Below are 14618 nucleotides of genomic sequence, written 5' to 3' on the forward strand. Positions count from 1 at the left end.
TTTGCCAAGCAACATACCTAACCGGCAAGGCTACCGGCACCACTTACTTACATAACTCATATCTACCTTGGTCGCTGAGAAAAAGCGATCCTTCCTTCGTTTCGTCTCTGCATGTTTGGCTCACTTTTACTCATGGATTTGAGCCCCTTTCATTCTTACTTTTCATTGTTATAAGTTTGATCCATACTCACCGACGGATTCAAACTTCTTCATTCGTACTTTTCATTCTTACAAGATTGATTCATATATATCGACGAATTCAAACTTCTTCATTCGTACTTTTCATTCTTACAAGATTGATTCATATATATCGATGGATTCAAACTTCTTCATTCATACTTTTCATTCTTACAAGTTTGATCCGTACATATCGACGAATTCAAACTTTTTCAGTCTTACTTTTCATTCTTACAAGTTTGATCCGTATATATCGACGGATTCAAACTTTTCATTCTTAAAGAATACCCTCACTCTTGAGAGTCTTACTACTCCTTTCACTCACACGGCCACTTACTTCCCAATTTACCGGACATACCTGTGATGATTATCATGGTCTCACAAGTTTTATATGCTTCTTGCACTGGCCAGGCGCGCAATCCACATACTAGACTCGTGCCTTCAAGTAATCATCACCTTATGCCTAGAGAGGTGGGTTTCAGTTTGTGCATCATCTATAACATCTTATCATGGCATCATCAATGTCTTTCGTATAATTTTCACCCTCTCACGGGTGATTTTCCCAGCACTAGTACCCATATTTAATAAAATCGTGTACCTAGGGTCCAATAATCCAATCACATGCTTTGGTGTCTGCTCTATACTACATCCTTGGATCATCCTTCTTAATAATCCAAGCTTACCTTACACATACAACACATTTAGTTTATTCCTTGAAACGTATATATGCATACTTACTTTCGGTTCTACCTTCGGGTCTTGATCGAGTTTCAGATTGTATGGGTTCCTAGTCATAAGAGCACAAAAGTTTGATTTCAGTTACTTACCTCCTTGTACTTGGTTTCACTCAAACCAGGGCTCTGATACCAACTTGTAACACCCTAACACGTTTTAATCGAAAAGACGCAGCAGAAAAATGAACCATAAAATTTCTCTCTTTATATTCGTTCTAAGATGTTTGAAAACCGTTTAGTATGACTCTTTTACATGAATTACATCCTTACTTCTTATTAAATACTCCAAGTGTTACATACATTTTCAACTAAGCGACCATACTCCCGTACAATCCACGTTTGAGCTCGATCTTCAACCGCTTACACCTCATGATGATGATGATCCATGTAACCTATATACACCGTACACATCCACATCATTAGTAATCATTGACAACGTACCTAATCTAAACAAGTATAATTTTAAGGCCTTGACGCATTCTTCCAAAGTGTGATATTCCATTCGATTTTCCTTCTGAATTCAATCCTTACACTCCGACAACGAATCTTCAAAGACCAACAATAACTTCCATGCATCTTCATTCCATTCTCAAAAGTAACATGATTAGTACTGTTAATACTCGTACGTATAATAAGTCACGTACACATATTTACAAGTCCCATTCATTCATATATACTAAATTCCATTATATGCGTACATAGGATTCTATCCACCTTTATCGTGTATGAAGGACCTACGACAAACATGCATTCCTCCGCTTATTTATAACAATTGTTGCTATGATTCATACTTAAGCGCTCATGTCATAATTTAATCAAAACAGTCTTGAATCATCTGCGTGCCTTAGTTCATACATTCTAATCGTTCTTTCCGATACTTTATGTTTCTGACATTATCTTATCACAATTCCATTAAGTTCACATAACTCCCTATTAGTTATTATTATCTTTTGGGACTCTTTAAAGGTTGCCGAACAAGTTTTAGGAAGTACGGAACTCGTGGTAGGATAAACCAACAAAAACAACAACTTTGGACTTGTGAGGGGCATCGGCGACGCACCCTGGATGTGGCGTCGGAGACTACTTGCGTAGGCAGAAGATTATGGCGCCGGGAATAGGAGGCAGCGCCGGCGACGCCCCCTCAATGTTACCGACGCTGTTTTCCTTGTTTCATGTTCATACGATCCGTTTCAGGGTCCCGTTCCAACTCAAACTGACCCAAAATGCCCGTAACATTCTAAAAGATTCCTACATGACTCCCAACATTCATACAGACAAAATTTCACACTAATCCCCCTACTCTAACATCCAAAATCAACATCTTATTATGCTACTTTTGGTTTTTGACCTGTTGACTTCTAGCATGCGATTTTCGACCTTGTCAACTACATTTGACACACAACAATAATACTTACCTTTGTGCTTACCATTACCTATACTTTCTTACATGATTCCATATATTAAATCATACTAAAAATCAAATATAATATAAGAAGTGAATTCAAGATTCACTTACCTTATGCGTCTGTATTCGTATTCACGTCCTTGCCTCATCTTGACTTGTTAGCTCTCCATGCTTTAGTTCGTGCTAATATTGTTCATATCCTTTTCATATCACCACATTCATATCATGGTTAGTATATATGATCATACATACAAACGCTCATTTCTTTCCATACATACATTATTTGTCCTGCATTAGTCAACTACGACATACATATGACATACACTAATGGTCGCTTGTTTCACATTCACGTAACTCAATTTTCATCATACACATCCAATAAATCATCCTATTCATAACATATGAGTTCTCTACTTAATTATGCCCGAAAGCCTAACCATGATTCTCATGCATTATTGACTCTATGAAAGTCAATTGATCCTACTTTCATACTTTCAATTTATGAACACACACTCACAATGATATGGCGGACCGTAGTAATATCACCATATGCATTTCATACTCATGTTGCACGGCCCTTATAACTACATGATCACTTAGTCATACATACAATATACACATAATCAATTTTTGCACATGTCAATGCTTTCATAATTCTACATTTGACAACCATATACGAAGTTAGTCAATTCAAAGAAATTATAACATCATTTGGCACTAGTAAGTCCATATGCTTTAGACATGGTACTCATTTGCTTATTGATCCTAACCAACAATCAAACAAACACATGGTGAGCATTACATCATTTAAGCACACGGTACAAGCTCCTAATGCACAATAAATCCTTCATGTATTCCATTTAAAATTCAATCCTCATGTTTAGTTGTCGTCAATCATGTAATTGTTACATTCTTCACATGTTCAACTAGTTCTAACATGCAATTTCATCTAAAATTGTTGTTTAGGCATTTTATCAAATACTTGGTGTGCGTACCACAATTTAGGCACAATGTAGAAGTATTTTAAGCTCATATCCTAATTCTTGCTTTCATTCATCAATAAAAACTACATATTCACATTACTTCCATACAATACTCAATAATAAGAATCAATCACATACAACATATTACACCCAATTTAACTAGAATTAATCATGGTTTCATCCTCCTTTTGAAAACCCACTTCACCTTCATGAGGGTGTTCATATATATCAAGCACATACAACATTTCTATACATACATTCATCCATGTAGTGATTCTAAACGAAATTTCCACCTTAATTTGTATCATACTAATCAAAATCTCATTTCAATTTGATGTTTCTAACTTTCTCATCATACTAGAACTCCACCAAAAGACAAATTGTGACATACCTTATGATTAGCAAGTAGAAGTGATGAAAGATTGATGTACATGCACAAAATCAACCATCAATTGCTCCATTAATTTGTTGAATTTATGATTAGGTTTAGAGGGTGTTCTTCCCTCTTTTTCTCCATAACTCGCCACACACACACTCACGAAATTCTGCATTTTGCTTTCTTTTTCCCATCATTTTATTTATTTAACTTTCTTACATGCACACCTTTAGTACCTACAATTCTATTGGTTGATTTGTTTAGTCACCAACTCCATTCTTCCTATTAAAACACTAAATTGTTTAGCTTGGTTAGTTAAACATATTTATTTCAACTTATGGTATGATACTTAAGTACATATATATTTATTTATTTTTAAAAATTACTTATTATAAAAGTTTGCTAAAACGATAAATAATGTATAACAATATTTCTTAAAAAAACCACAATTTATATACGTTGCGTATAGGCCTATACGCGTCGTATATAAAGGGTTAAATTCCCACATCATATCAAAGATTCTCTTGGAAATTGAAAAAGGTGGTTATATGCTGCATATAGACCTATACACGGTGTATATAAAGTTTGGTTTTGAGGTGCAAACAGGTATTTTGGTGTGCAAATATGTACCCCCATATAATAATATGTGATTTTAGATACTCCATTAATTTATTGTTTTGATAAGAAGAGCAATGTATACAAGTATTCTAAGAAGAGTTTTCTACTGTGTGTGATTTTGTGCATATTAGGGTCCGTGTACAAAACGTGTTAGTCATCGTATTTCCATATGTTAAGAACTTAAGGGTTTTATATTTTTACGATGACGACCCGATTTTAGGATATGATATGGCATAAAAAATTTGAGCCGTCCTTATTCTTACCCTCATGAAAAAAATTCCTAAGTACGTCATAACAATTAACAATGGGTTGCAATGACTCACCCGTTTACACCCATTAAATGGTTGCGCATTAGTGATCCTTTGCAGTTGAATTTGCTTTGGTTGCTATTCTTACAACCAATTTGAATTTGGTCATGATAATCGCTAATTTTGAGACCGTTTTTTGGGCTTCTGTATATCATCTAAGAGCACAACACTCATAGTCCTCATATTATGTCATAATTAAGAAGCTAGCTAGGGACTACTTTGTCAAGCGATACACATATGGTACTTGATCTTATACAAAAACAATATACAAGCATATCCATATGATATAATGTAATTACATAAACATAATGGTTTTTCACTAATTAAACGGATAGAAAGTTGCAAATGCTTCCAACTGCTCTTGTTATCCGATGACTATACGAAAACCTATGATTTCGAGCTTTAAGTAATGATGTCTAGCCCGAGTACTGAAAAAGAACTTCAAAATAAAAAGGGAATATTTTTAAAAAATAAGGGGATATATTCCAAGCTAGTTAATATAATTACTGGAAGAAATAAATGAGGTCTATTTGCTTCATAAAATAAACCTGGGAAGCCCTATTTTGTAACCATGTTTCTTGACATCATCTTGAACCTGCTGTCTGAATTCTTTGAAGCTGAATCTCCTATAAATGGACTTCTCAGCACAACTTTGTATTACTGTATCATATGACGGACAGAAGAAAAATGCAGTCGAAAACCTCTCGGTTTGTCTATTAGCGACGACTCGATGCTCAACACTCTTATAAACATCATTGCTCCAAGCCTGAAATAGATTATAGAACACAAGAACATATTGAAGAATGAAACCTAAACGATGTTTGATCGAAAAAGTTAGTAGTTAACAGAACCAAACCTGAAAAAGATCCCCTATATTGATGATTAGAGCTTCTTTATTAGGTTTAACAGCAATCCATTTTCCATCTTTCACTAATTGTAATCCTCCAATTTGATCTTGATGTAATATGGTGAGAAAATCACTGTCAGTGTGTGGCATCAATCCACAAACATGTGGAGAAACCGGGCACGGTGGATAGCGATTCATACGAAGGTAGCAAGTACTAGGCAAGCAATTCTCCTTGAAAAAATTAGACTTGTGTCCAAGCTCCTCAGCCAAAATCTCTGCCAACATTTCTGCTAGCTCAGAGACCGTGGTTGCAAACTGTTCCATTGTTGTTCTGAACGTAAATACAAGTAAAGTGAATTAGTTTCTGGAGTGTAATTATATTTCCATGCATCTAATCTTTAAAAATTCTTTTTTTTAATAAGTGGTTTGGATAAGTGTTTCTAGTCATTTCTCTGAAAGTTCTTGTATATCTAGGCTATTTTCTACTATGGGTAGCGAACTCAAGGGAATCTGACTATGTTTTTTATTTTTTAAAGTTCGCTAGCCTAACAAGCTATCTTAAACTAAATCCAATAGTAACTCTAGTCGATCTATATCGAATGAAGGATGTAATTCACTCGTTTGACCAACGAACTCAAGTCAAGTTTGTTTGCCATACAATACAAGTTAAGTTGAACTTCATTCGACTCGCATGAGTTTGCTACCCATGCCAGCGAACCGACCTCCTAGATGTACAAAGTTTTAAAAAAAAGCCTATGAACACACTCTTAATCTTCAACCACAATAAGGTAAAATTTTATAATTCAGAACTAAAATATCAAAAATCATAAAAACTGGCCATGCCTAATCTGCTTTTCTCCTTCTTAACTTTACACAACACCACACATATATTTGTGACCATGATTCCTAACAAATTAAGGCAACAGTGTACTGAGGTCAGTAACTCCAGCTCATACCACATGCATAATGTTTTCTGAAGTAGATTCTGGGGACAACCAATGGATGACCATGTATGCATGCATGTAAGTATCCACAGAAAAACGTACAAGCAATTACTGAATGTGGTTGTACTACTAGAAGAAGAGATAAGGGTATGGATAAAAAGTTTATGGCTAGGATGGATGTTGGTTCTTTGCCAACTACACATGCTAGTACATCTCCTTAATGTGTAAGCTTTCTATGACATTTGTCACGATAGATTACACCCACAAGTGACAAGTCCAATGGTCACATGAATGTTTAATACAAGGGCAGGTAAGCAATAATCACACATTGTACACAAAAAGAAACATTATATTATCTACAAATATTGTTGGTTATGATTCATTTGGACCACATGAATCTAGAACCAATATTGACCAAGAAGAATCCAAAAATTTAATGTTGGGTGCAAATCTGGATCCTACATAAGATATGATCTAATCTGTGTATCATCATAATTGGTTTAACAGTGAAACCCTAAGTTGGCTTATATCATCTTTAATTCTTTACATCTAGCAAAGTACTTGTAGTAACAAAGTGGAATCAGAATTAGGTTTAGTGTGGATGTGAATGGCACACATGGCATGATTCCAGTCTTAGCCCAATTCAATGATGGAAAGAAACAGTCCAGCTCAGTTAGAGATCATGCCATTAGTTAGAGCAAGGCAAGGGGCCATCCACTGATTAGTCAGCACATGGATTACCATAGGTGGGGAGAAACAATATCCTAGGTTCAAACCCACTTCCTATGTAAAATAATTAAGAACAACCGATGTTCTCTTCTCTAGTGGCACCATGGGTTTATCTCTATTAAAGTGGCGTGGGTTGAAGTCCCATAATGTGAGCAATACGTATATTTTAGAAATAGATTTTAATAGGTTGAGTGTGTCACGTTAAAAAAAGATAATTAAGAACATTACTTATGTATAAGCTTTACTTTGAGCCGGATCTAAATGGCGTAGTATATCTATATCTTCTGTACGTAATAGATGAAAAGTTCTCCCCCCCCCCCCCCCCCAATTCATTCTTTCAAGACCTGCCAATATATGCTGATCTAAAGGACTAGAAAAAAAAAAAGCCTTCTAGGTATACAAAGAATTTTTTACTTTTCAATAAAATAAAATAGAAACACTATGGTGAATTTTTTATTAACGGCAAATTATCTACATTAACTCATTGTACTTTTCCATTGGAAGCTCGGTCCCACTAAGGCTAAACGGTCGTTCATTACAACACGGTCAACGCTAGCATAGAGAATAAAGAGTGACATGACGTTCAACTAGAGAAAACCTCACAAAAACCACCAAGCCACTATGGTGAAATTAACCATACGTTCACATTACATGAAGTTTGGCATTTAGAATATATGGTGAACCCAAAAGAACACTTAACATGATCGGTCACTAGGCTTTGGCGACCTTCAAGATAGTTCTATAAAACCTATAAAAATATGCTTTTGACTTGATAAACTGTTTACTGGAAAATATGTAGAAATTCTTTCATTAGTCAATTCATCATGCCGCATACCGCGTGTTACTCTATATATATATTTGAAAATTTTAAGGGTTTTTAACACCATATGTGTATTAAAGTGGATTATAGATGTATATGTACTTGGTCTCTGTCATTGATTTAATCCCAATTGTTCTTGTGGCTTTTCATGTTAGGAATTGATAATGACAGGTAATGTGCAATTTTAGATAATACAAGTGTACTCCATTGCGGTTAAGCTCAAGAGTCAGGTCTAATCCAAATAATTAAATGCTAAATACATCACATCACAAAAACCTTTTTTTTAACTCAACTTTGATTCTTGATAGTAACATACACTACCACTTTCATGTATATGACATACACATATATATTAAACATTATAAAAAATATTGATAATTACCTTTTGGGTGAAATGAAGCTAGTGTATGATAAAAAAATAGGTATAAATGGAAAATGTGAGTGGTCACATGTACTTATTTATAAAGTTTTTAGACGGGTCTTTATTATTTTAAACTGAACGATAAAAGTAGAGTAATAACCATCGATGAAGAAATGATTTATCACTGCAACAATATTACGAAGGTGGTGCCTTCAATGCAATTACAATATAAAAGTGTCTATCATGAGTGACAATATTTTAATGATATGGATTAATCACATTTTAATATCGATGTAACAGAAACATATGATGCCTCAATGGTTTTTTATGAGCGACATATATTTTTTTTGCAATACTAAAGTTTTAATAAAAAAATAAAATTAAATTTATTGATTGTTAATGGTTCTCTAGATTTTCTCATGGCTATATGGGTTCTTTCTTGAACCACACCCTTATATGTGTATACACACACATCATACATCTGTTATTAAATCGGGTTTTGCAAATTTTAATTTCCGTCCTCGCATAGATACGTAAATAATTATGTTGATGTAAGTAGGGAATATTAATTATGCTAAGTAATCACGAAATTAATACTTTACTTGCTCAACAAAATACGTATGGGTCACATATAAAAACCTTTAATGGGTATAAATATGTGAGACGTATACGTATGGGTCAAACATGTAGTGATTTATTGACCTATATGCTTATTTAGATACGTAGGGGGTTTCTCTTACATGCTTCAAGGGAGAATGAAACTTATTTTTGTTAAACTCTATTATTTTAAATTTAAATTAGTCACTACACAGTACATAAAAAAATAAGTTCAAAAAAATATACATATATTCGGAAAATAAACCCAAAATGAAACGATCACTTTCTAATCAGAGAAATTTAAAAAAAAATTGTATAAGTAATGTAATGATTATTGTTTCTTGTAAAATTCAAAAAATTAAATAGCAAATTGGTATTTGTTCTTTTTTATATGTACACGCATAGAGGGATGAGATCTAATGAAATTAGTCTTACTATAACAATTTTTTAAAGGCAATTCGCCTACAATAACTACAAATAACTAGAATAATAAGAATTACTCTTTTAAAAAACTGTAGAGTAATACAAACTACGCTAGTGTTAACACATTTGTAAGCCTACCACGTTAATTCAATTTGCGCACACGGTCGCGCACACATATATAACCTAATAGGTATATATGTATATCTAATATAAACTAAACATCTATAGATAAACCATACAGAATTAATTTTATAAAATTTAGTTTATTTGTTTATTTTTTTTCATTACTTACATTTGTGTACATAAGAAGGCTAATACATTAAGAATTCTAATAACTAACCAACAAAATAATGATTTAGATTTTATTGTTGTTTTTTATATAATAGCGAAAGAAATTATATTAATCACAAAAAGTAATCAAAATTTCATATTAGAGTTGGAAATCAATTCACATTAACGTATATTCAAAAAAAAAAAAAAAGTATTTTCAACTAATACGAACAAGTCATGAAAAGGAAATTAGGGTATAGAGGGAGCTTAATTAGGAAGAAAATGGGATGCTCTGGGCTGCATGGGAACACCGCACCCTCTAATTTTTGACGGATTTCAAACTTCAAGAATATTGGGGGGTTTGTCCCAAAGTTCATACTAAATCCTATCACTCAAACACACAAACATAGTTTGGTGAGTCTTGGTAGTTTTTGGTGGATATCTTCAATTTGGAGAGTTTAAAAAAAAAATGCCGCATTTTGGTGAATTTTGATATATACTCTCCATCCTTAAGAATTTGACTTCTTTAAATGCTTTCCAATTACGAATTTTATGATTTAATCGGATTATATGAAGTAGTCCTTGTTAAAAGGGTAGATGCACGGTACCCTCGACCGCGAAAGTGATCTCACTTCCCAAGCTAGCGACCTGTCAACGCTGCCTGGTGGTGAAAACCCTGCCAACTCGAGCGGAACTGAAGAGCTTGAGGTTACCAGGTTTCGAACCCGTGACCTCTATGGATCGTCGAGCCGGTTTAAAGTGGGTGTCGGTGGCCACTGGGCTGACACCCGATGGTTTAGTAGTCCTTATTAAGTCTATGATTAAAGTTTAATTTATATTTTATATTATATACACACACACAAATGCCTAACTAGGCGGTTAAATGTGATGTATAAATGGATCTCAAACGTTGCATCATCTTGCCGACTATATATCATCTTCCATTTTAGGAACTTTTATATGTGAAAGAGAATTGTTTCATATCATGCGCATTAAATTTCCAATACTACTACTGGTAGTCAATGTTAATTAATAAGATTCCGTTCACGAACCCCCACCCTGATTTTGACATAAAATGCTACAAATTTCTTTAAAGTAATATCATATCGGAAGATAACTCTCAATCACCATCGACAAGTACTCCTTCCTTGTCAAGTCTTTTACTATATATTTAAAACTAATTAACAATCCATTTTATCTCACATGTGACTATTGTTATATGTATAAAAAAAATAAATAATATAAACGTATGCAGTAAAATCTCACTCATTAAGTAGGGTCTCGAACGGATGACATAGTCCCAAACATATAGAGGTTGTTCATAACGATATTACATTAAATGTATATTGTACGTATGTGTTTTTTTTTTTTTTTAATAGTCGACGAATCCTTCAAATGGTCTATTGGCGAAATTCACAACATCGTGATACACTTGCCTCCGACCCAGGGAAAACCCTCACTTAGGGCCGAAGCCTGTTAACACTCGTCCAAAAGCACGACAATGCGGTAAGGTAAAACCGGCTTAAAATGTTATATGTATGTGATATGTGTATGTATATGTATGTGTATAATATTAAATCGAGCATCATAGAAAATAAATGGCACTAGGGTACATACCTGAGACTAGTGACACCACCCATGTTGGAAATATCAGTCAATGGTACATGGAAAGCTTCTGACCACGCAAGCTGCTTCAAACAAGTGGCAGAAGGAGTCCCCCACCGGTAACTACCCACCGGAAAATTCAAATCACGGTGGTTACTACTCTTTTCATGATAAGTCTTCTTGAACGCCTTTATCTGTTCACACCTCATCTTCTCCAAAATATCAGCCGAAACACCATGATTTATGACTTGAAAGAAGCCCCATTTTCTTGAGGCCTCAGCTATCTCTCTTTTACAATCAGCAATCTCCCACCCTCCTCGATCCAACCGCCCGAGATCGATCATCGGTAGCTCCCATTCCTCTACATCATCGGAAACACCATTATGGTTCTTCTTTGATCGGTCATGATCATCGAACAAGTTCTTGTAGAACTCCATAAATGGTGGGTCTGATTCTTCCATCATGGCTAGTTTCAGGTATTCTTGTAGGGTTAAAGAGGATCAAGATCGTTTTTTTAACCGGTTAACAACAAAACCCTAGTGACAAGGAGTATGAATTTGAAGAAATGTTGAAAGGGTTAAGGAAGAAGGAAGGTGAAGGACAGGAAAACTTTGTTTGTAAATGTTTCTTGTTGTTTCGTCGTCGATGAAAACGTTATTGGTTTGTTGTCAATTTTCATAAAAATTGGTTTGAAAGACATTGGAGACAAAGTTGATGCATGTCATATGCTGTTGATGTTATTATAATGAGCATGACACACACATAGAGGGATGTATTTAAAATGGGTGGTGCCGACCAAGGATGAAAGACAAGGTATTTATACACTTTTTTTTTTTCTTTTTATGATTTTCATTTATTAAAAGTTGACATAATTTATTTTTCTTTTTCTTTTTTATGCTGTTTAAGAAAGTCACAAGTTCATTGTACATTTGGTAGTTTTGTCAGTTATTAATTTATTAAATTTATTGTTCATGTTTAGTATAATATAATATAATGGATTTTTTCTCATGCTTCTTTTAATTTTCATTAAAAAGATATTTAAAGATATACTTTTGACAGTACACGGCTTTAACCTTATAACCTTTTAGGTTATTTAATAACTAGTAGACTACTCATTCCGCAACATACGCCACAGAAGATATATATCGACACGCGTTTTATATCGATCAAAAACCATAAAAACGAATGTCAGTATTGATACCAATGTTGTTTGGCCTGTACCAGTTCGATTCGTTACAGTACCGTTACCATACCGACACTCGCTATAGGTTAATGTACCAAAAAAACTCTATTGCAAATACAAATCCATTTTCAACAAATGTTATACCACTATATCATAAAAACCATAACTAGAACCGAATATGTTGTTCAGACGGTACCAGTTTGGTTCCTCACGAAAAAAAAAACCCGACTATCTTTGACTCATTTGAATAAAGTCAAGTTACATGCGAAAAAGAAAGTAGCATCGAAACTAATTATAATAACAAATAATAAAAAGAGCAAATAAAACTAACCATAATACTATGTAACTAAGAAACAGCCCCATCGCGCGACGGATTCGGTAGCAATTATCGTTAAATTGTAACGTAACATGTCTAAGGCGCGTTTATTTTAGTTTGAAACTCGGCTTATTTTCCACATTGTATCGGAGATACAGTTTGGCATAATGTAGAAGAGAATCTTAAATTGTTAGTACCATATTTTCATGTAAAAATATTCAATTTAGGATATAACTAATGATTTTAGTCTGCTTTGTTCACACTTTACATTTGTAGAAGAAAGCTACATCGGGTTGTGGAACATGGTCTAATAGTCACATGTTAAATTTCACTTTTCAAAAACAATCATTATTTGCTTCTTTCCTTTTACAATACCACATTCACATAATAAAAACTTGTAATTATTTTATGTTTCTAAGACCATGTGTAGTGGTAGAACCTTATAATGCCCCCATCATGGGGCATTATACGACACGTGGCGTCCTAGTCAGCAAGGGGGCATTATAGCAAAAGTGGTGTAGTGGGTATAATGCCCCATAATGCCCATTCAATCATAAAAAAAAAAAAAAAGGAAATCAAATGTCAGCCCCACTTGGTCCCTTTCTATTGGTCTAGCCCATGTACATGTCAGCCCATGCAAGAGTTTTGGGCGTTTTCTTCAAAACGCCGGCACCTTTTATTTTTCAAAAATTTTGCCTTATAACGCCCCATGTAATGGGGGGTGGGGCGTTATAGGGCGTTTTCGGGCAAAAAAATTTAAAAAAACGCCCCATTACGCATGGTCTAAAGATCACCACCACAACTAAGAAACACCGACACTAAAAAATCAGACAACATGCATTTTGAAATAAAATGTAAGAACAATGAGGCTTAGATCAGTAAGTGTATGAAAACAAAGATGACTTAAACTGGCATGGCTGGCTACTTCTCGGTAGAAATCAAAATATCTGTTCAACTTCCACCCGAAAATGCCACGCTAAGATGTGGCAAATTTCAACCATGACCCACTTCCTTAGACATTTTACAATAAATCATCATCGCCAAAGTATGATGAAAAACAGCCACCAACATCAACAAAAAAACAAATAACTAAACCAACAAACTCGGATCTAAGAGATCGTCATCGTCTTCACGGCTCAGTGCCGCCTCGGCTACAACCGGAGTTGCAACACCAAGAAGCGGGGCACCATCATCGATGGAAATAAGAAACCTTCAAAAAAGAAAGAACAAACTGACAACAACGTCTATACAAAAATAATATCGGCGATGGTGATGACAAAATCACCAACTAACCCACAACTCATCAAACAAAAGGCACCATAGCTTCTTGCAACAAAAACTAACAAAGCACAACTTACAATACCCATAAGCCTACATATGTTCCAAACCGGTAGTGTATAAATATCCGGCGACAAAATCACAAACCACCCGGTTCAACTTTGTCAGAGCTAACGATCTAACCATAAAATAAAACAATCAACTCATGACGTCGTCATGAAGCATCTCCAGAAACAGAACCGGATAAGAAGCGTAACAGAGTAGTAGATGGTAGATAGAGAGAACAACCATCAACCACCTCGTTCAACTCCGTCAGATCTAATGATCCAACCATAAAATCAACCTCATGACGTCGTCACGAAGCATCGCTGAAAACAGAACCGGATTTCAACCGTAAAAGTATATCAGATGATAGAGAGAGAGAAAAGAAAAGGTGTGGTGCAAGTTTCTAGAGAGAGAAAGATTATAGTAGTAGATTGTATAGAAAAAAGTAAAATGGTTTTGGTTAGGGTTTAAATCATTAAACATAAGGTACAACCCATGGTTGCGTAAAACACCAACAAAGCACAACCTACAACACCAATAAGCATAGAAATGTTACAAATTATAGTATAGATAAATAAAGAAAATTAAAGTATAAAAAG

The 14618-nt window shown here is 34.5% G+C and overlaps 1 protein-coding gene and 1 long non-coding RNA gene across 3 annotated transcripts; both read right to left on the reverse strand.

Moving 5' to 3' along the window:
• Positions 1 to 1094: 1094 nt before the first annotated feature.
• LOC110918123 lies at positions 1095 to 3823 on the reverse strand. The gene is made up of 3 exons (XR_002581080.1): positions 3691 to 3823; positions 2428 to 2516; positions 1095 to 1303 (listed from the first exon to the last, which is right to left on the reverse strand). It is a non-coding gene; the product is annotated as an uncharacterized LOC110918123 (long non-coding RNA).
• A 1002-nt stretch (positions 3824 to 4825) lies between these two features.
• Positions 4826 to 11993, reverse strand: LOC110917228 (gibberellin 2-beta-dioxygenase 8). 2 transcript variants are annotated; one of them, XM_022161818.2, is made up of 4 exons: positions 11210 to 11993; positions 5458 to 5779; positions 5150 to 5367; positions 4826 to 5040 (listed from the first exon to the last, which is right to left on the reverse strand). In XM_022161818.2, the coding sequence occupies exons 1-4, from the start codon at positions 11659 to 11661 to the stop codon at positions 5004 to 5006; spliced, it is 1029 nt and encodes a 342-aa protein (XP_022017510.1). In that variant the 5' UTR covers positions 11662 to 11993; the 3' UTR covers positions 4826 to 5003. The 2 variants fall into 2 exon arrangements, with proteins under 2 accessions (XP_022017510.1, XP_022017511.1); XM_022161819.2 differs by having other exon boundaries at positions 4826 to 5367.
• Positions 11994 to 14618: the final 2625 nt, after the last annotated feature.

The sequence above is a fragment of the Helianthus annuus genome, chromosome 16 (assembly GCF_002127325.2).
Source record: "Helianthus annuus cultivar XRQ/B chromosome 16, HanXRQr2.0-SUNRISE, whole genome shotgun sequence".
In the NCBI taxonomy this organism is placed as follows: Eukaryota; Viridiplantae; Streptophyta; class Magnoliopsida; order Asterales; family Asteraceae; genus Helianthus; species Helianthus annuus.

Coding starts and splice junctions, on each gene's coding strand:
- LOC110917228 (XM_022161818.2), bottom strand. CDS start 11,661: ATGATGGAAGAATCAGACCCACCATTTATGGAGTTCTACAAGAACTTG. Junction 5,780..11,209: donor GGTGGTGTCACTAGTCTCAG/GTATGTACCCTA, acceptor ATTTACGTTCAG/AACAACAATGGAACAGTTTG. Junction 5,041..5,149: donor TACAAAATAGGGCTTCCCAG/GTTTATTTTATG, acceptor TTTATTTTGAAG/TTCTTTTTCAGTACTCGGGC.